Here is a 22,253-nt window from a genome sequence, read left to right as displayed (position 1 = left end):
TAAACCTGTATTTAAAGTTTAGAGAATATATTCTAAAAAAGAATATAAGGCCACATATAACAATCAATCACAAAAATTAAACTGTGGCAAAAAAACAATACATAACTGCCATATCATACATAGTCTGTCAACGTTCCAGCAAACCTCCATTCCAATCAGCAACTCCGAGACAAGCATCATCTCAAAAGTACCTTTATTAGAATAGCACCTGGCACATCTGAGAAATCTCATAACTAAATTCCCCGGAACTTTCCACAATGTCCCAATCTACAATCCATCCCCTTTTCCCTCATCATCACATCACATGAACCAATCCCAAAGTAAGTTCCTTTTTATTCCTGCGCCACACTTCATGACCTTCAACTAACAAAAGAATTCTATTTTGTCTACTTAGAGCTATACAATTGAAGTCACCACCCTCCCACTTTCTCAAGCTATGTGGCAGTGTTGAATAAGGTTTCCAAAGCTGACATAGTCAACACAGTCAACAGGAGAACAGATGCCTTTCAAGCAAAACACTTTTCTCTGAAAAGAGAAAATTTATCTTTTCCTAACTGACAAAGAACTGTGTGATTTTTAGGATGACTTCTAATCACTGAATGCTCTCACATTACTTACTTATCACACACCAATACTAGGGATCCTCAACGCCCTACTGGGTCGTGGTCTATTAAGAATTGGACCACGTGAGTGCATGGCTGGAGTGTGTGCACATGTGTGCACCAGCCCGCCCCTCATGTGGCCCAGTTCCCCTCCCCTCATCCTAGCCTGGCTGCTAAGCCATAAAGGTTGGGGACCACTGCTGTAGACTTTCTTGTGCCCTGTGAATGCCTTTTTATTCTCCTAAGCATTTAAAAATAATTTTAATATGTCACAAATTTGCCCTCTTTTACGGTTAAGATTTTTTTTTTCTGCCTTTATGTTGTCACTTGTGTTTGTCAGATTTAATTGTCACCTTTCCTCCAGGAATTCAAAGCCTCAAACAAACACGCACACAGCAGTTTTCTCCACATTCACCACATAGGTTATTTAGGCTGTTAAGTGATGTCTTAAGTTATCAAGTGAGCTTCATTGGTTTAGGAGAGAGTAGGCCTCCTAGTCCAAGACCACAACCACTAGACTATACTGGCTCTGCTGCTTATTGTTTCTTTTGTTTTGTTTTCAGTGATAGAGCTATTTATAGTTGGACTGTATTATTGTACTGATTTACACATCACCCAGACAACTGTTCTTATCAGAATGTTTAAGAACGCAACACAATGTGCTAAATGCAGCCCAATGATAGTCTTGTTTGTGTTTCGTTTGATAAGCAATGCAGTGCATTGGAAAAATGGGACTCAAGGTTTTGTTAACATTAAAACAACATAGAGCTAATGTAATGTTCATTGCAGAAAAACAGAATCCTATGACAAATATATTGGGCAATAAGTCACTATTAATCCACTTTGAGGAAATCTTTAGCCTGCATTAATAAAAACAGGAAATAATTCCAATTTCTGAAAGAAAGTTAAATAAGTTTCCTTCTTGAAGTTTTAATTAAAGTCTAGAATTAATGCTAGCAAACATTAGAGCTTGGTAAAAATCTAATTTCATAATAAAATAATTCCTAGAAAGCATTATTCAACATCTGAAATTGAAGAGTTAATTGAACTTAATTGAATTGAATTGCTAAGTAGTTACAGTCAGCCAAATAAGGTTAACATAGAGACATCTGATGTTGGCAGGGTTAATATGAGGAATCTGCCAAAGGCATAGGCACTCAGAAAGGCCCATCATGAATTGTGAGAACCCTTCTGCCATTAGGACCTTTCACCAGGGCCAGATGCGATGCCACGGTCTCAGCTGCTCTTTGTTCTTACTCCTGGCAATCTCTCATTTCCTTGCAACCATTAGCAGGCTTCTCTCAGAAGAATGGGGAAAGTACCTCTGCTGGAAACACGTCTTTAAATTCATTCTTTGGCAGATACATATTTTGTTTTTCATTGGTTCTTGAATTATGGGGAATCTAGCACCATGGCTGGCCAGAGAACAACAGAACCAAATATAGCATGATTTTCACAATACTACCAATGGTAACTAACATTACCGATACTAGGTAAATCACATCTGCAAAAAGCAAGGAGAACTTGAATGATTGATAATAGCAGCAATCAGTGTGCCATTGCCTGATGGGTAGGGAAATTGGCACCAAGGCAAATAGTCTTTTTTTTTTTAAGGTCAGGTTTGACTTCTGATGATTTAATGGACATGTAGTTTTTTGGAGAACCAATACAAAGTTAGATTTTCCATTGATATCCTCCATGATGTTTGGGAGGGGGTTCTTTTCCCCAGTAGCTTTAAGTTTTTCAAAGTAAAAAATAAAAAAAATGAACAAAAAATGATGACGAAGAAAGAAAAAAGTAGAGGAGATAATAAAAAATAAGAAACAGTGCTGCAGTAAAATAAAAATGTATATAAAAAGAAAAAAGATACAGAAAAAAGAATAGCTTATGACTCTATTTTCGGCAGATGAAAATGAAACAAGTTTCCCCCAGCCTCCTGCTTGGCACTTTCAATAGGAGCAAGTAAGTGGATTGTGGAGATTTCTTTTGTGATCTGCCTATCATAAGGTCTAAATCCGCAGATGGCCTTTATGACTCTATCCAAATCTTATACTTAATTAGGATAGATATTTCAGGGATCCCAATTTAGATGACAGTTGAAATTTCTAAATAGCTTGCTTGCCTGATCCTGTGTTAGGAAGAATCCAGCTATAACTAAGCTTTCGTGCAGTTCATCTCAAAAATCCTGATCTACCAAGAAATATAAATCCTTCCTATTTATTTATTAAATTTATTTGCTGCCCATCTCAAAGTATTAGTGAAATTATAATATTCTGCTGTAAAGGCTATTTCTTCACGTAGATGTACTAATATTGTTTTTCCTACATTTCAATTTTAGTGTATGCAGAATAGGCGGCAGCAGCTTTTTCCCATAAGCATGCTGAATTTTGTTTCTTTGAACTTTGTTTCCTGTACACACCTTGGACTGACTACCCAAAAGGAATGATCATAATCTTAGTTTTGCTCTTTATAAATATTTCTTTATCAAAATAGGAGATGGGTATCTAACACAGCACACTTTCCTAACCAGCCAAATGTCTGAAGCACCATGGCATCAAGAAATCCATCAGTTAAGTCCCCATGTTTCATTCTGTTCCACTGCCCACGTGATTACTCAGGCTTAGTTACAAGACAGAACAGAACAAAAAGTATAACATGCCTTAACTTTATTGCAAAATTTGTAATATGAAGTACTTTAGCACTGAACTGAGGGAGGCAACCCTAAGAGAATAAAATGTGAGTAACTTTAGGTTATTTAAGAAATAGCCAGGTTACTTAAATTGCACTTAACAGATAATCAGAGTTGGAAGGGACCTTGTAGGTCATCTAGTCCAACCCCCTGCCCAAGCGGGAGATCCTACACAATTTCTGACAAATGGCAGTCCAATCTCTTCTTGAAAGTCTCAAGTGATGGCACTCCCACAACTTCCGAGGGCAAGCTGTTCCATTGGTTGATTGTTCTGTCAGAAATTTCTTCATGTTAACGCTACCAAAATTCTAGAGCATCTGGGATGGTCCTGAGATGCTTGAATTTCAGTTTCAACAACTCCATAGCTTGCATAGATTATGCTATCTGCAGAACATAAAAGTAACAGTCTAATATATATGAAGGGAACCCATTGGCAAAGGTTGTTTTCTGCCTTTGGCCTTTATCAATGTTTGTCACAAAACTAATTAGGAATTTCTCCAGATTTCTGCCAGTTTTATCTCATAGCATTCCTGATTTGCAAACCAATTGAAAGAAAGCATTGTAACATAGTCTTGCAGTTTGGGAAGATGGGGAGGTAAAGAGCCATATTATTCATCACATTATACTGTGTAACAATAAGTGTTTTATAATCCTAATATAATTATGTCCTATATGAAACTCTTTAGGAGAAAAAAAATAACTGGAATTAAATAAACTGGATTTTACTTTCTTACAAAGGCAGGCACCAGACCCAATTATGGACCCTTATGAGAATGGAAGTGCTTTCTTAGACCAATTTCACTAGCAGCTATCACTTTAGAAGAAATCCAGCTTTGAGAAATGTCTTGGCATGAAACTTAAAGTCAAACTTCAGAAAGTCATATATAAGATCTCTTTGTGTAATCTTTATGATTATGCATAATTACTTTATGAATTGCATATCTCAAAGTTCCCAAAAGAACATTTGTAACTATTAAAGAATTAGACTAGAACTGAGATCTGAGACAACTCCACTGTCAATCATGGAAATCACTGGCTGACTTGGGGCCAGTCACTCTCTCCCAGCCTTACCTGCCTCACAGGGAGACAGGCATTCTATGTACCGGTATATTGCTTTGAGTTCTGGATGAAAGGCAGGATAAACATTTAAAAACAAATATATAAATAAGATAAAATCTACTTTTGCTAAACAATTCCCATGCACAAGCAAAACCCAGGTTTTCAATGGAATTCAAAATCCAAATATAACCACTTATATTTTTAACCATAATGATGGTGTTATTAAACAAAAATCATACCCAATAAAGGTTAAATCAATCAATGGCAAAACATTAGCAGTTGTAATAAATAAGCTGTTGGTTACCAAAATTCCTGCACTACAGCATTCTTTTCACCACTTCAATGAAAAGGATGTCTCCTTTTGTTTATATAACAAGAACATGTTATTACATAACAGTTTTAAATTAGAGAAAATGTTCATCTGCTAATAATCAAAGTGAAAACTTCATATTGGTGCCACATTAATCTTGTTAGCAAACTTTGAATTATCAACAGTTGCTGACAAGCATAATTCATGAACTGAATTAGATGTACCAAGGGAACAACTTTTTTAAAAAAATCTGGTTGCTTTGTAATGTTCCTAGCTCATTGGCTTTTTTATATATTAACAGTAATAGGATACAAACCAGTTTATAATATTATGTTTAATTTCTGGTGCCTAATTTAATTTTACAATTTAAATTTAATTTCTGTTGTACTAGTTGTCTTTGATCTTTATGCTGGTAATATATACAAAATAATAAGAATCAGAATACATGAGAAAAGAATAAGCAAAGTAAAAGAGTGATACAGCAACAAAGATATAGTAGAACCAAGGAGGCACAGCTTCAAGTCCACCCCCAATCATGGATAATTTTGGTACAGATTTTATGTACTACCTCACAATTTTATTGTGATGGGAGAAAATGGGAGGAAGGAGTGTTGCATATTCAACTTCAAGCTGTTGGATAAAAGGCAGGATATAATTCTAATTTCATATGCTATAAAAATTAATTAATTAATTAATTAAGAATTACTTACCATCTTCTGTACTATTCCCAACAATATTCCAGGAAGATGGAATCTCTTCACAGGCCATGGCTAGCATAACATCATGATCCATTGACTGCAAATCTCTCTCTATCAAATCAAACTGACTGAGAAGGGTGTGATGACTGGAGGGAGTGAGACAGTTGGCCTGACTCACCAAGAAACAGGCTAATTCACAAGCAATGTCATGCTTGAAGGTAATACATGAGGAACCCAGAATCACAAATTCACTTTCCTTTCCATACATAACCACAAAGACAGAAACATCTTCTTCTTCTCTATGAGCTGAAAAAGTATAACAATTAAGTGTTATATAGTCAATACATGCCTCTACAAAAATATATTTTATTGCCATTTCTTAAAGTATGAGAAACTGGAATTAAAGTCAGATTCCATTCTCATATACTATATGTGAAGGGGGAAAATAAACAACTGATAGTATTCACCATGTACTACATACACATGTATACACTTGACTGAAAATACAGTATATTGACGATGCATAGAAATATTAGAAATAACAGAAAGATTGATATATTTTTCAATTTTCAGTTGCCTTATTTACATTGCACCTTTTTATTCGGTGCAATTTGTACCGTCCACTTGTATTGGGATGCAAGTGTTACTAATATCCAGCCAGAACACCAACTAGTCCAGGCAGAAAAACATGCCAGAAGAATTCCTAGCCACATTATGTTGGCTGAGAATTCTGGAATTTATGGTTAAAACACACATAGAGTTGCCCCATCAGCGAAGTTGGTGTTTATTAATATAAACAAAAAGGTTTGCATTACGTGAGCTTTAAAGTTGATCACCCAATGTGACACAGCAAGACTGCCTGGCCATGCAAATAGTACTATAATTACTTCTGCATTTATCAATATTTGATTCTAGCATGTCAGGGGAGAGGATTTTCCCAATAGCTACTTGATTACAGGTAGTCCTCACTTAACAACTGTTCAAAGTTACCTCAAAAAGCTACTTTTGTCCTGCCCTCAAAGATATGACTGTTGCACCCCTCCTCAGTGTGATCACATGATTGCATTTCAAATGCTTTGGCAATCAGTTCACCTTTATGAACAGTTACAATATTACACAGTCATGGGACAATTCGCAATTTTTTGCCAGTTTCCAGCATTTTTACTAGTTTCTTGCAAAGAACGCCCATTCAGGGGAGTGGATTTGCTTAACGGTTTACTTAACAGCCACATGATTCATGTAATGTTGTATAATCAGCTGTGAAATAGAATCAGGTCATGGCAACTCATTTAGTGACCGCAACAACCTATGACCAAAATTTTTGGTCCAGTTGCAGTTGCTAAGGCATGATAATGGTGCTGAAAGGACAGCATTCAAAAAATGGGAAGGGAAAGCAACTTATCAAGGCACCTGATAACTGCAGAATCCAGATTGGTCTACAATCTGAAGAAGATAAAAAATAGCTTGGATATTGCATGAGAACAAGATAGGGACTGCCTATGTCTATCTAACCATAGTTAACAAATAGTTAACAAAAAGCTGTAAAAACTAGCAAAGTCATGCTTTTATAAGGCTTTAGATTGGAATGTATATTGTAAATAAAAGGTTTTCATTCCTGATTCTTTAAACTAATAAATAATGCTAGGACTTCAAAAAGGAGAAATTAAGCAATGTGGAAAATGCAGTGTCTCCTAAGAAAAGGTTAAACATTTTGGGCACCTCAACCACCACTGGTTGCTATGCTTAGTCAGTTATCTGGAAACAGACTTTACGTCTTAGCCCAGCAACTGTACACAAGAGACAAAAACTCTCTTCCTGTTGTTTGGATTCCATTGTGATAACAATTAAATAATCAAAATTCAATAATTAATAGCCCTTCCAACACAGTTTAAAATGCTGCAATAAGAAGACAAATGGACAATGTAGCAGAGCTACATCACTCACCTGGAATGATAGATTCAAGAGTGTTTTCAGTAACTTGCTTGGCAAAAACCACATGTTTCTGTATTGATCCTTTGTAAACAAAGTAAAATTCAGCCTCCTCTAGAAGAACGTTGTCAAACTTTCCATATATAATGGTTTGCCCCTAGAAAGTGGACATATTTTTAATCCTATGTCACATAAGAGAAACTTTTCTAATTACAGAGAGTTGGCAATGTAGACTGGGCATATTCTACAAAATTTAACATGGTTAAAGTTTTTACACTGTATTCAGTGAGGTGGAAAATGTTTACTTGTAGATGGATTGTAATAAATGTTTTTCAGTTCAAAGCGGGATTTACAAAACTATAAACAAATCACACTTTTTCTGAGAAACTGAAATTAACAAACCAAAAACAACCCTATTATATAACTCCAAAGGGAGTTTTCAAAAGAATGAAATATACAAGAGAGCAATAACAAAAAATCAGATCTGTTTTGGCGAGGAAGTGTAGATGGAGCTGTGTTTCCCTAAAATAAGAATTGCATACTTGTTGCTACTGTTATTTTTAATAATGTAGTTTTAACAATGGTCAATAAAACTGTCCTCATCAGTAGCAACTTGTTAACAAGTAAAATAACAAAAACAAATCCTTTAAAATATCTTTTTTAACACAGAGGCCTTCAAATCAATTCCCCTGGACCAAAAGTTTTTACTCCTCAGAGAAAACTATTCAGAGCAAAATGCCACAATGGACAGAGCCAGATATTCTCTCATCTTCAATAAAATCACCTCAATAACAGTATATATTTTCTTACTCACACATTTAAGAATACTAAGAGAAAATGTATTGAATTCAGGTTCACTATGACTGAATTCATACAATTTACTAAGGCAAAACCAAACAAATAACTTTTGATGGTGTAAACCTTAATGGCTGGCATCAATGAAGCAGGGATGAGCTCTGGGCTGGATGTCGGTGGCCTCCTTTTCTTTTGTTTTAAAACAAGAAAACTAGACCACTGCTACCTAGTCTGAAAGCTCATGACTGCTTCAAATAACATCTGGGCTTACAGTGTGAAAACATGCATGCATGTATATGTATGTAACCAAAGGATATGTATGAATCAGTGGGCATGCATTAAGAGATTCCATCACACGCTAACATATATATATACATACATATCATTTGATATGGTTTGAAAAGCAGAGCCACCAACAACTCTCTGGAGCACCTAAAATTAGAGTGTGTGCCATATATTCCTACTATTTTTTAAAATGTAAATTAATTTAAACAGGACTTGAGGATTGTTTGTTGAAGTAAAGAGAAAATACAGCATTTAAACATTAAGTAAACACCAAGTAGAATGTATCTTTTTATGTATAAATTACTAAGTTCAGAGTGTACACAAAAACAAATCTCCAGAGTCCCCCATCTCCAGATAACTATACAACAGTACCAACATTATATTGTTTTTCTAATCTCTGCAAGTGCCAGTCAATCAAATGTAGGTGGGACTCCTTCTAGTCATGTCATCCCAGGTTTTCTTTAATTAAAACATTATTGAAGAGTACAGCCACAGTGTTTTGTATTATGATGGACAATGGATAAGTCTGACACCTTGGCATCAAAGCATAAGGCTCCATCATTCTACAGGCAACACCCAGGGCTAGTTTTACTTTTGATGCAAACTTGGTCTTGCTTATTTGCTATCTGGGTGTGATGGGCAAACAGGATACAAAAGAACTAACTGATAATGAATCAGATGAAACTTAGGAAATGATGACTGGCAAACATTATGAACAGGAATTATTATCACCAACAGGTTACTCCGAGCTTGTCAATCAGAAGGTTGGCAGTTCAGCGGTTCGAATCCCTAGTGCCGTGTAACAGAATGAGCTTCTGTTACTTGTCCTAGCTTCTGCCAACCTAGCAGCTCGAAAGCACGTAAAAAATGAAAATAGAAAAAATAGGGACCACTTTGGTGGGAAGGTAACAGCGCTCTGTGCGCCTTCAGTGTTTAGTCATGCCAGCTACATGACCATGGAGACGTCTTCAGACAGCGCTGGCTCTTCGGCTTAGAAATGGATGAACACCACCCCCTAGAGCCAGAAATGACTAGCATGAAGAGGAACCTTTACCTTTACCTAAGCTCTGATCCCATTTTTCTTTGAAAATATTATATTACTAGTAAAACAAACATATAGCTGACAATATAATTTCATCAAATGAAACCAAAGTTCATTTACAGAAAAGATATTTCCAAATGTGCATTTTCCAGGAAAAAAAACATTTTTCAATCAGGTTTATATTACCCATTTTAACCAAGTTGAAATTCTAACTATTCCAAATAAAATTCAGGATAGTAATTTCTAGACAGGGTTCTTTAAAACATCCAGAATGATTTTTTTTTTTTGCACTGAGCATGTATAAACTGGACACAGCATGCAAATTTAGGAGAGGAGAATCACTACCTTACCCCCCGCCAAAAAAAATACAAGTGTCTAAAGTGTTTTTGATGAAATGTAACATGTCTATAAGTTTTCACTTTCAGTTGCTTGCAGAATCGCAGATTCACTCAGAGATCTATCTTTCTGCAATCCACTACCTGAGTCTGCATTGAAAAATAGAAGCTTCAGTCCTAAGGAAGGTTCAGCTCTGCTTTTAGATTAGTTAGAAAGCAAGAAATCCAACGCAAGTGTGCATGCCAGGTAAGGAATGAGTGGGCGGGGAGGGGAAGGGCCAGTCAGTGACATGGTTTGCCAGTTCTCCGAACTGCGCAGAATCGTAACAACCAGTTCTATAGAACCAGTCTGACCAGGTAGAAGCCCACCCCTGGGATGTAAACTGTTCTGAGTAAAGCTGCCTTTTGCAATTAATTGATGGTGATATTGTCCATGCCAATGGTATATAATTGATGTTTCAGTTGTTTTGAGATTGCACCAAGGCACCTATTACTATTGGTACTACCTTTGCTTTCTGTTGCCACAGTTATTCCATTTCTATTTGCAGATCTTTGTACTTGTTATCTTTTCCAGTTCTTTCTCTTCCATTATGCTGGATTACAATGTCCAGATTTTTTTTGTCTTTATTATCAACAATGCTTAGTCTGGGGCATTATGTGACAGGTATCTGTCTGTTTGAAAACTGAAGTCCTGGAGCATATTAACTTCTTCGTTTTCTATTATTTTTTTCTTATGATCCCATCAGTTCTTCCTCATATGCAAATGATATTTCTTATAAATCTTCCAACGCACCACTATTGCTATATCGTGCCACTGCTTGTAGTCAGCTTGAATAATCTTGCAGTAACTAACATGATGGTCTACTGTTTCCCCAGTTTCTTTGCAGGGACAGCATTTGTTGTCTGTTGCTGTTTCCTCAATTCTGGCTTTGTATGCATTTGTTCTTAAGTCTTGTTCAGCTAGAATTTAGCTCCTGCGTCTCTTTCTTCAGCTTTCCTGCTCTTAGCCATTGCTAAGTCTGGTTGTTACCTGTTCTGCCTGCTATTTTTGTGACGTAAACCTACTTAATAAATGATTCGCTTAGGAACAGAAATTTTGGGCTCAATTGTGGTTGTAAATCAAGGAATCCTTAGATATTAGGCTAATTGGTCTGTAGTTTCCTGGGTCTGTTTTTATTTTTTTCCTTTTTTGAAGATAGGAACCCCATCAGCTCTTTTCCAATCCTCGGGGAATTTCCTGGTGTTCCTGGATTTTTGAAAGATATGGTACAATGGTTCTGAGATAACATCTGTCAGCTCCTTCAGAACTCTGAGATGAAAACCATCAGGTTCCGGTGATTTATATTCATCAAGATCAGACAGGTGCTATTAACAATTTTCTTGTTTTTTTAATTTTTATTTCTAGAAATCTGCAAGAAGTGTTTAAAGCGTCTGTACCACTATGATGGCAAAATGACTGTTAAATTTGGTGGGTTGCTAATCTCAGTTAAGTAGTGCTCTGATTATTACTTAACCTACTATTCACATCAATTTGGGCCATTTGTCTCCTGCAAAATGAGTATAACTCCCAACACTTCAAAATATTTTTGCAATAAAACTAAGGTTAACCATATTAGAAATCAAGAGACAAAAATTATTTTGGCTTAATTAGTTTCACATTACAGACATTATAGCAGTACACTCAGATATGTGGGTTTCTTACATCCAAATAATAATCAAGATCTTAGTAATTACAATTGCATGTTTTTCTGTTCCTGGCTGGAAGGTGAAAATTAATTCAATCTGTGTAAATCTGACACACCCTTGCACCTGGATCTACTTTCTTCCACATCTTTGATTTCTTCATCCCTATGCTTATACTTAGGAGAAAAGCTTTTGAGGCTTAGGTGTGCATACAGATACTACTACTTTATAAAAATGAAGTGCAGGTGTAAACATGAGCTACAATCCCAAGAACAGAGAATTATTTCCAATATCCCAAAGATTTTTTAGTGGACATTCTTAGTAAATAATCCCATCTATTAAATGCAAGCTACATTTAAAACTGTGATAGAGATCATTTTTAAAAAGTATTGGGGGAGACGACAGAAAATATTTTGTTTCATAAAACTTTTGACTTAATCAAAAAATACTGTTTCTACCTTACTGCCTCTTTTGTTCCTGATTTTGCCACATTTTAAATTTTAAAATTTCTAAATTGCCTTACAATATTTAAATCAATTTCTTAAACCCTGTGATGTTATGATCTTCTAAAATAATAAAAGAAAACAGACTTACCTCCTCTGTTAATATATGAAATCATGTGATATCCTTCCCCCATGAATAGGTCACAAATGACAAGGAAAAGAAGTCATCTGATCAGCATCACAAGAAGAAGTCCACACCACAGTCATTCAGGCAGTCCCTGACTTAGAACCCATTCACTTAACAATGGTTTGAAATAATAGCAGCCTCAGAAAGGATGCTTTATGGCTGTAAAGTATTTTCAACCATTGCAAAACATTGGACTGCCCCACTATGATCAAGTGACTGTGATCTTGGTGATGGGCATCCTGTTTACATTTACGATCAGTTGCCAAATGCCCTGTGATCACTATTTGCAATATTCTCTGCCGGCTTCCCCAGAAAGTCAATGGGGAAGCAAGAAGGGAATGTTGCAACCTGCTATCACCTGCCAAGAGGACTCCCTCTCATGCCTGGGGCTGACTGAAAGAGCTGCCTGCCCAAAGGTTTCAGGTTCCCTCTTCTGCATGGTGGAACTGAAAACTGTGGGCAGGAAGCACTTTCAGAGTAAAATCCTAGACATGGTGTAACAGGGAGTACCCCAAATTTCTCAGGCAAGTTTCCACATGCCAGTGGACCCCGTAGCTTTTGCCGGGCTCCCAGGGCCTCCTTAACCCTTGAGGCATTCCTCCACTTTACTTAACAACCCATGAGATTGCTTAACTACCACAAATGGATTGCAGACATTAAGCAAAACAGACATTGTGCCAGGATTGCAGACATTAAGCAAAACGGACATTTAACTACTAAATCTTTCAATAACCAAGATTCTGATTGTATCTTAAATCCAGGACTACTATAGTCAGGGAAGGACTACCCCTAAAGCTTGAACACAGCCATCATGAGAGTCCAGGGAAAACACTGCACAGGTATGTGTGTAGGTAGAGTACTTAGCCTGCCAATCTGCGCCATCATGCTCCTGCAGATGCAATTATCCCAGGACTCATCTGCTTTGGAGAACCAGTCTGGTGTAATGGTTAGAGGCATCCAGCTAGTAACCAGGAGATACTGAGTTCCAGTCCTGCCTTGGGCATGAAGCTAGCTGGGTGACCTGGGCCAGTTACTTGCTTTCAGTCCTAGGAACCAGGCAATAGCAAACTATTTCCAAAATATTGCCAAGAAAACTGAGTCAAAACTTCAGACTCAAAAGGCAGGTAAACCAAACCCACCCACCCAACCATCCAAACACACACACCATACACACTATATGCCTTAGCGACATATAGAAAATTTTATGGAAGGGGTGGTTTTTAAAAAGTACTATTTCTAGATAGACATATTAAAAAATAATTCTGGATGTACTTAAAGTAGCTCTAGAATCCCAACCAAAAGTGCTTGGCAATGTTGCTTACCCAGCTTGTTCCCTAATGGAACCTGCAAATTGAGAATATCACTTCACATTGCCTAACTAACTGGTCGATTCAGCAGACGCAGGGATTTGCACCTGCTCTTTGATCCTTTTCTTTGTCTAGCCTCCCCTTCCATCTGTTTGGCACACCAACGATTCTGCTCACTATAGAAGAATATTGAAAAAACATAGAAAGATCCAAGATCTATCTTCATATTTTAGGTTGCAAAATTGCAACCATTGACTATCCATTATATTTCTGAATATCCAGAATAATAGTTCTGTGTCCAACTAAATACATTTCATGTTTAACTATGGCTTGTAGATTATATTCTATCTACATTTATGACTCCTTTTTACACAGCCTTGGAAAGTTTTATTTTAAAAAAATCTTAGCGTCAAACTAAGAAATACCTACATTTCTGTATCTTTTGAATTATAGATAATTGTAGTCAGTTATCCTTTCTCAGGCAGACTTTAAGTTTTATCATTCTGCAATTACCAATAATTACAAGCTACAAGGATTTACTCCAATGACTATATTTGGCTCGCACAATTATCCACATCTTCCCACTTCGATATGATTGGAAAATACAAACTGTGCACGTGGGTCCAAATAGATTAAGATGTTTCCATCCAAATCACAACTACTGTTAGGCTGTTCAGTAACCAGCAACTCAAAGCTGAGAGAGATGAATTTCCTTCAATAGCTGCCATATGAATGGCAGAGAACCAAGTCTGACTAAAGCTTCCGTCTGCAAGGAACTGCTTACACTGATCCTCGTGGATATTATTTATTTCTCCATAATTTTTTTCATTCTTTGACTTTCCTTGTTATATCTGAACTAGTTTATTGCAACAAAATGAGAACTGCAACCATTATTTTCCATAAAAAGTCTATGCCTTGCGTGCTTACTTTAAAGGCCATTGTTTAAAAAAGTATTCTTGACTCTCTCTCTAGGCACCAGTAACCTGATCTAGAAAAGGACTGAAAGTAAACATCTATTTCAAGTACTATACACTCACAAGCATTTTCTGAGTAAAACCAGAAAAACCAAGACCATTTCCAAATTTGTCCCAGATGTTATGACTAAAATCATTTCAAAAGGAGGATAAATTCATACTTTGCAGTAAAAGCTAACTAAATCTTATGTGAACATACTGGCTGATATTAACTAAAAGCCAACATGGGTTTGTAAAAAAACAGATCATGCCAGACAAATCTTACTGCATTTTTGACAAAGTGACAAAATTAGTAGACCAGAGGAATGTTGTGGATATAATTTACTTGGACTTCAGTAAGGCATTTGATAAAATAGACCACAACCTACTACAGGTAGTCCTCAACTTATAACAGTTTGTTTAATGACCGTTCAAAGTTACAATGGCACTGGAAAAAGGCATTTTTCAGTTACAACTTCTGCAGTATCCCCATGGTCATGCGATCAAAATTCAGGTGCTTGGCAACTTATTTTTATGACAGTTGCAGTATCTTAGGGTCGTGTGATCAGCATTTGCCACCTTCTGACAAGCAAAGTCAATGGGGAGGCAAGATTCACTTAACCACTTTGAAATTAACTTAATAATTAAAATGATTCACTTAACAACTGTGGTAAGAAAGATCAAAAAATGAGGCAAAAGTCTTTTAATAAATGTCTCACTTAACAACAGAATATTTGGGCTCAATTGTGGTTGTAAGTCAAGTGCTACCTGTACTTGATAAGATAGAAAAATCTTAGGGATTCGTAACTGGCCAACCAACCGCACTCAACATGTAGTCCTCAATGGAACCACATCTACATGGTGTCAGCTTTGAAATTCAACTGCCACATTTTTTTAAGAGAGTTGGAGGAGTTGAAAAGTTCAAGGTTATTCTGTATGTCGTATTAAGAAATTCCAGTGACAGTTAATTGGTTCTCGTGATTTATGAAGTGTAGAAGTGGGAGGAGAGAAGGGAGGAGAGAAGGTGGATTTTGTGTAACAAGCGAGAAAGTTTCACTTTGGGAAATTGCCTTTGACATGTCAGGTCTGTTTCTAAATAAATCAATTGGAGAGAAAATGTCTTGGAGTGATTGATATCATGGATACTTTCTGGATGCCTTACATTTATTTCCCAAAGTGATCTTTTATTTTTTGAAGGGGGCTTGGCTGACACCCCGGAGTTCTTTTCCCAGAGATGGAGAAAGATCAACAATCAGCCGAAGTTGGAGATGTGCAGGGGGGAGCGTGTGGGGGCCCTCCCTCCAGAGCATTAATTGAACCTGCCAGCCCTTGTTTGGGGGAGATGATGGATGCCTTCAGGATGGCAGTAGGAGAAAGAGATTTGGGAGCTATACCGAAGCATTTCAACTCAAGAAGTTGTTATAACCGAGATGTAACCCAGCTGTCTGAAGAGAAATCTTTTTCTAGCCCCAGGCATATTGCTATTCTGCCAGATTGGAGGGAAGAGAGACAACTGGGGTCGGAATTCTCCCAAGAAGACACCTCCCAGATTTATCCTGGAAGTCCATCAAGGGCAGATTTACATCAACAGTTCCAGAATTTAAAGGTGACAGGTTTGGTCTCACAGTCTCTTTGGACGGGTGGAAGCTTGAGACCACCCATATTCACTTACCCAAGTATCGCGAGGAATGAGGAGACTATACAGATGCCAGTTGGTGGAAGCCAGAAAGAAGTATCAACTGACAGAGGTATGTTGCAGCCTCCCAGGCAATCCCCTCATTTTCCACAAGGAATTTTGCCCCCTGCAGAGAGTATCGCTCCAGGGTTGGGAATTTTATCCAGGCCAGGGGTGGTTTCAATGCCAATGGCAGCCAGCACCAACATAACCCTGGTCTGAAGGGTGGTTGCCCAGACAGCAGACAGCAGCCACTTCCCCTCCACCCGACCAGGGAACCAGGCCAAACCCATCTTCCTCCTGGCAACCACAATTGCAGCCCCAACCGACAGCGAGGCCACAGGGACCCCTATTCCAGAGACGCACCACCCAGCCAGGATTCAGGGGGTTCCTCTCAAGGGTTATCTTCAGCTTTCCATCCTGCTTGTAACGGAGCAGTGGAGAGGACTAACGCCATGATTGAACAATACATTAGATGCTATGTAAATTATCAACAAGAAAATTGGGCTGAGTTATTACCTTTTGTAGAGGTTGCTTACAGTAATGCAGTACATAGCAGCACGGAATTGACTCCATTCCAAATCAACAGTGGAATGGATTTTGTCCCGATGCCAGAATTACCTAGACAACCTCCCTCATCCATGTCCCTAACAGAATGGATTAACTCATTAAAGAAAGGGTGGGAAGATACCAAAAAAGCTTTGAACAAAGCTGCAAAAAAATATAAAAAATAAGCGGATAAACATAGATCCCTTTAACCACCTTTTAAAGTAGGGGACAAAGTATATTTGTTGACCAAGTATCTTAGGTTGAAACTGCCCAGTAAGAAGCTGGGTCCCAAATTCTTGGGTTTGTTTCAAAAATAATCAATCTGGTCACTGTCCAAGTTTTCCTCGACTATTGGGGAAAATTCATCTGGTGTTCCATTGTAATTTACTAAAACCAGCTACTGCATCAATGATAAGACCACTGCCAATCACTCCCCCTAAACAGTTAATGATACAGGGGGAAACACATTATGAGATTCGAAAAATTCTCTATTCTAGATTACACAGTGGCCGATTACAATATTTGGTCTTGTGGAAAGGATACCTCCTATCAGATGCTAGTTGGGTAAAGAGTTGGGATGTTCATGATGATCAATTGGTTAACCAACTCCATGAGGATTTTCCCCACAAACCGAAGGGTCCTCGTGGAGGCGGGAGAGGGGGTTTAGGACAATGTATTAACCCTGTATGTGTTTTTTTCCCTTTTCTTTTAGGAGGAGGAGTTTTCAAGGCCTGTCAGCTTTGAAATTCAGCTGCCACATTTTTTTTAAGAGAGTTGCAGAAGTTGAAAAGTTCAAGTTTATTCTGTATGTCGCATTAAGAAATTCCAGTGACAGTTAATTGGTTCTCATGATTTATGAAGTGTAGAAGTGGGAGGAGAGAAGGGAGGAGAGAAGGTGGATTCTGTGTAACGTGCGAAAAAGTTTCACTTTGGGAAATTGACTTTGACATGCCAGATTTGTTTCTAAATAAATCAACTGGAAAGAAAATGTCTCAGAGTGATTGATATCATGGATACTTTCTGGATGCCTTACACTTGGAGGGGTACTCTAAGGCTCTGTTTTAGACCCTCTTCATCAAGGATCTGGATGAGGGCATAGATTAAATCAAATTTGCAGGCAATACGAAACTGGCAGGAATAGGCAACACTCTGGAAGATAGGCTTAAGATACAGAAGGATCCTGACAGACTTGAACATCGGGTTCTACCTAACAAAATGAAATTCAATGGTGAAAAAATAAGGTTCTACATTTAGGCAAAAAAAACCCAAATGCACAGGTATAGTATAGGCGGTATCTGGCTTAATAGTAATAACTGTGAGAGGGATCTCGGAGTCCTTGTGGATAATCGCTTAAGTATGATCCAGCAGTGCGCTGCAGCTGCCAAAAAAAAGCCAACACAGTTCTAGGCTGCATTAACAAAGAGATAAAATCAAGATCACCTGAAGTGTTAATATCACTTTATAATGACTTTGAAAGACCACACTTGGAATACTAAAGCCAGCTTTTGTCACCATGAGGTAAAAAAGATGTTGAGACTCCAAAAAAAGAACACAGAGAAGAGCAACAAAGATGATCAGGGGACTGGAGGCTAAAACATATAAAGAACAGTTGCTGGAATTGGGTATAATTGGTTGAATTAAAAGAAGGACTAAGGCTGACATGATAGTAGCATTCCAATATCTCAGGGGTTGCTACAAAGAAGAGGGAGTCAAGCTATTCCTCAAACCACCTGGAGGCAGGACAAGAAGCAATGGGTGGAAAGTAATTAAGAAGAGAAGCAACCTAGAACTAAACAGAAATTACGTCACAATTAGAGCAATTAATCAGTGGAACAACTTGCCTCCAAAAGTTGTGAATGTTCCAACACTGGAAGAAGAGATTGGACAACCATTAATCTAAAATGGTATTGGGTTTTCTGCCTAAGTAAGGGGTTGGACTAGAAGACCTCCAAGGTCCTTTCCAACTCTGCTATTCTATTTTCTTCTATTCTCCTCTATTCTCTATGGCAGAAAATTTTAGAAACTGTATCCATTTCATCTCAGATATGTTACTCACTATTGGATGTGTATAGGGAAAGAGATCTATAAATACATAGTAAAATATCATCAGTACAGACAGTACCAATTTCCTATTGACTATTATTGCAACAATTTTATTGTTCTATTAATTTTTAGTTATAATTCATATTATTAAGATCAATAATTTCACAACTGTCGCTTGTATCCTTACAATTTATATTGACTGTTTTCTAGTATGATTTGACTACTTATTGTACCCTATGACTATCATTAAGTGTTGTACCTGATGATTCTCAGCTCTTGACGAATGTAACTTTTCTTTTATGAACAGGTGAAACTCGAAAAATTAGAATATCGTGCAAAAGGTCATTTATTGCAGTAATGCAACTTAAAAAGTGAAACTAATATATGACATAGACTCATTACATGCAAAGCAGGATAGTTCAAGCCGTGATTTGTCATAATTGTGATCATTATGGCTTACAGCTCATGAAAACCCCAAATCCACAACTTCAGAAAATTAGAATATTACATGCAATCAATAAAACAAGGATTGTACATAGAACAATATCGGACTTCTGAAAAGTATAAGCATGCATATGTACTCAGTACTTGGTTTGGGCCCCTTTTGCAGCAATTACTGCCTCAATGCAGTGTGGCAAGGAAGCTATCAGCCTGTGGCACTGCTGAGGTGTTATGGAAGACCAGGATGCTTTAATAGCAGCCTTCAGCTCTTCTGCATTGTTCGGTCTCATTTCTCTCATCTTTCTCTTGGCAATGCCCCATAGATTCTCTATGGAGTTCAGGTCAGGCGAGTTTGCTGGCCAATCAAGCACAGTAATCCCACGGTCATTGAACCAGATTTTGGTGCTTTTGGCAGTGTGGACAGGTGCCAAGTCCTGTTGGAAAATGAAGTCAGCATCGCCATAAAGCTCGTCTGTGGAAGGCAGCATGAAGTACTCCAAAATCTCCTGGTAGATGGCTACGTTGACCCTGGACAGTGGACCAACACCAGCAGATGACATGGCTCCCCAAATCAACACAGACTGTGGAAACTTCACACTGGACTTCAAGCATCTTGCAGTGTGTGCCTCTCCATTCCTTCTCCAGACTCTGGGTCCTTGGTTTCCAAATGAGATGCAAAAGTTGCTCTCATCAGAAAAGAGGACTTTGGACCACTGAGCAACAGACCAGTTCCATTTTTCTTTAACCCAGGTAAGACGCTTCTGACATTGTTTGTTGTTCAGGAGCAACTTGACAAGAGTAATACGACATTTGAAGTCCATGTCCAAGATCCGTCTGTGTGTGGTGGCTCTTGATGCACTGACTCCAGCTTCAGTCCACTCCTTGTGAAAGTCCCCAACACTTTTGAATGGTCTTTTCCTGATAATCCTCTCCAGGCTGCGGTCATCCCTGCTGCTTGTGCACCTTTTTCTTCCACACTTTTCCCTTCCACATAACTTTCTATTAATGGACTTTGATACAGCACTTTGGGACCATCCAACTTCATTTGCAATTACCTTTTGAGGCTTTCCCTCCTTATGGAAGGTGTCAGTGATGGTTTTCCGCACAACTGTCAGGTCAGCAGTCTTTCCCATGATTGTGATTCCTACTGAACCAGACTGAGAGACTATTTAAAGGCTCAGGAACCCTTTGCAGGTATTATGGCTTAATTAGCTGATTAGAATGGGACACTTTGAGCCTAGAATATTGAACCTTTTCACAATATTCTAATTTTCTGAGATTGTGGATTTGGGGTTTTTATGAGCTGTAAGCCATACTCATCTCAATTATGAGACATCATGGCTTGAACTATCCTGCTTTGCATGTAATGAGTCTATAGGTTCACCTTTTAAGTTGGATTACTGAAATAAATGAACTTTTGCACAATATTCTAATTTTTCGAGTTTACCTGTATATTGAGAGTATTTACACCAAGACAAATTCCTTGTGTGTCCAATCACACTTGGCCAATAAAGTATTCTATTCTACTCTATTGAAATTATCACAGGCAATCTTGTATTAGGGAGCCAAGTAAAAAATAATTTAAAGATAACTACCCAATTCAAGTCAAAGGAATAAAATTAAATTTCTTGGTTTATTTATTACAATTCAACTCTTTCATGACATAATCAGTCTTTAAAAATCCCTTTTCAACAATGGAAAACTGAAGATCAGTGGCAGAATTTACTGGGGGATTGAAGTGTTCCATACTGGCTTTTCATTAAAAAAAACTGCCTCTCTTTTATTTATGATGCCCAGTAAATTATTAGTGTAGTGAAAAGCTAAACAAGTCAGTTCAGAACAACCAGTTAATTAATTAGGATTTAATTAATCAGGATTTTTCCTTAAAAAACAAGATATGCAAATCTTTCTTCTATACAGAGAGTTCAACTAAAGGAAATCATATTTTTCCCTCTTGCTTGATACAGTCTTTGTCCTGCTCTCTGCAATTCCATACTTTATTCCAGTGTATATTTCACAAATTATCAGTTGTGTTTATCTAGTGCTTAGGAAGTGATTGTTTGCTTTTAATGCAACTTGTCTAAATAAGTTAGCCTAGCACCAAATTACGTATATATACTAGATTTCAGATCTATATTTGTATTAAAATCATAAGAGTCCCAAACCAGTTCCCTATATATATCACACTTCTAATTAAGTTATAATTAAACTGAAGCACCAGGCAGAATAGTTTCAAAGGTCCTCAAAGAGATATTTAACATAAAGCTTACTAATATTTTCATACTTGAAAAATCACTGCTAGAGATAATTGTCACAAGGTTATTCCAAGTCTAGAATTAAATGCAATGGCTCACAAAATGTTACCACAGAAACTTTGCTATGACAAAACGCATTATCTAGAATTTTTGAACAAACCAAAGATCAAAACTGATTTTCAAGCTCTACTACATATAATCAACAATCAAAATATTTCGTAATTAATATTATCATTCACTGTATTTATCAATATCCAGTCACTGTATTCATCAGAGGTCTCTGTGGTCTCCCAAATCAAAGCTTAATATAAGTACACTGAAGCGGAATACAGGATTGATCAAAGAAGTCCAGGATGAAATTAAATGCTAATTCTTAAATATTCTACCTTTGTATGCACTGGAATATGGAACTATTACAGGGATACTTTAGGGAATGCTTCCAAATTTTTAGTGAAGAACAGATCTATTTATTTATTGTTTACACATTCCTATGCCATCTACTCCTCAATGATTCTGGATGACTTACTATTACTACAGTTCAAGCAGCTTGTGTGACTGACCTTGGCGAAAGAGGGAAAGAGATGCTGCTTAGGAAACAATAAGACAAGAGAGACAGGAGCTCCCAGTGGCTTAAAGTGTCAGAGAAAGAAACTTAGGAAAGACTTGCTGCAGTTAAAAGGGCAGCGGGAAGTTTGTATGTTCAGACTTGCAAGATTCTGTTAATTTGGCTTTACAATAAAGTAGAATTAGTTCATCTAATCCTGTTTCCTGTCTGATTTCTTGGCAGGGCTAATGAGCTGGACTGAGGCCTGCCTCATGTCTAATAGCAGACTAACTTTTCATCAGGCTTTACAGCCAGAGCTATAAATCTCAATTCTAAAACCACTTTACCTTTTATTCAGAAATTGTCTTACCTGACTTCAGGTAAAAATGTATAATGAACCAGAAGGAGCATTGTGGCAGGAATCGGCAG

At 37.4% G+C, this 22,253-nt stretch overlaps 1 protein-coding gene across 1 annotated transcript in view; it reads right to left on the bottom strand.

Moving 5' to 3' along the window:
* ARHGEF28 (Rho guanine nucleotide exchange factor 28) overlaps positions 1-22,253 on the bottom strand; it is a 139,508-nt gene that overhangs the window by 95,150 nt on the left and 22,105 nt on the right. Inside the window, exons 3-4 of the mRNA XM_026718072.2 lie at positions 7,303-7,444; positions 5,371-5,664 (exon numbers count right to left, since the gene is read on the bottom strand). Coding sequence (XP_026573857.1) covers positions 5,371-5,664; positions 7,303-7,444 — 436 coding nt within the window. The remainder of the gene's footprint in view (positions 1-5,370; positions 5,665-7,302; positions 7,445-22,253) is intronic.

Source organism: Pseudonaja textilis, chromosome 2 (assembly GCF_049901715.1).
Source record: "Pseudonaja textilis isolate UNSWEBS1 chromosome 2, rPseTex1.2, whole genome shotgun sequence".
NCBI classification, from domain to species: domain Eukaryota; kingdom Metazoa; phylum Chordata; class Lepidosauria; order Squamata; family Elapidae; genus Pseudonaja; species Pseudonaja textilis.
This window is presented reverse-complemented; position numbering and strand designations above follow the sequence as displayed.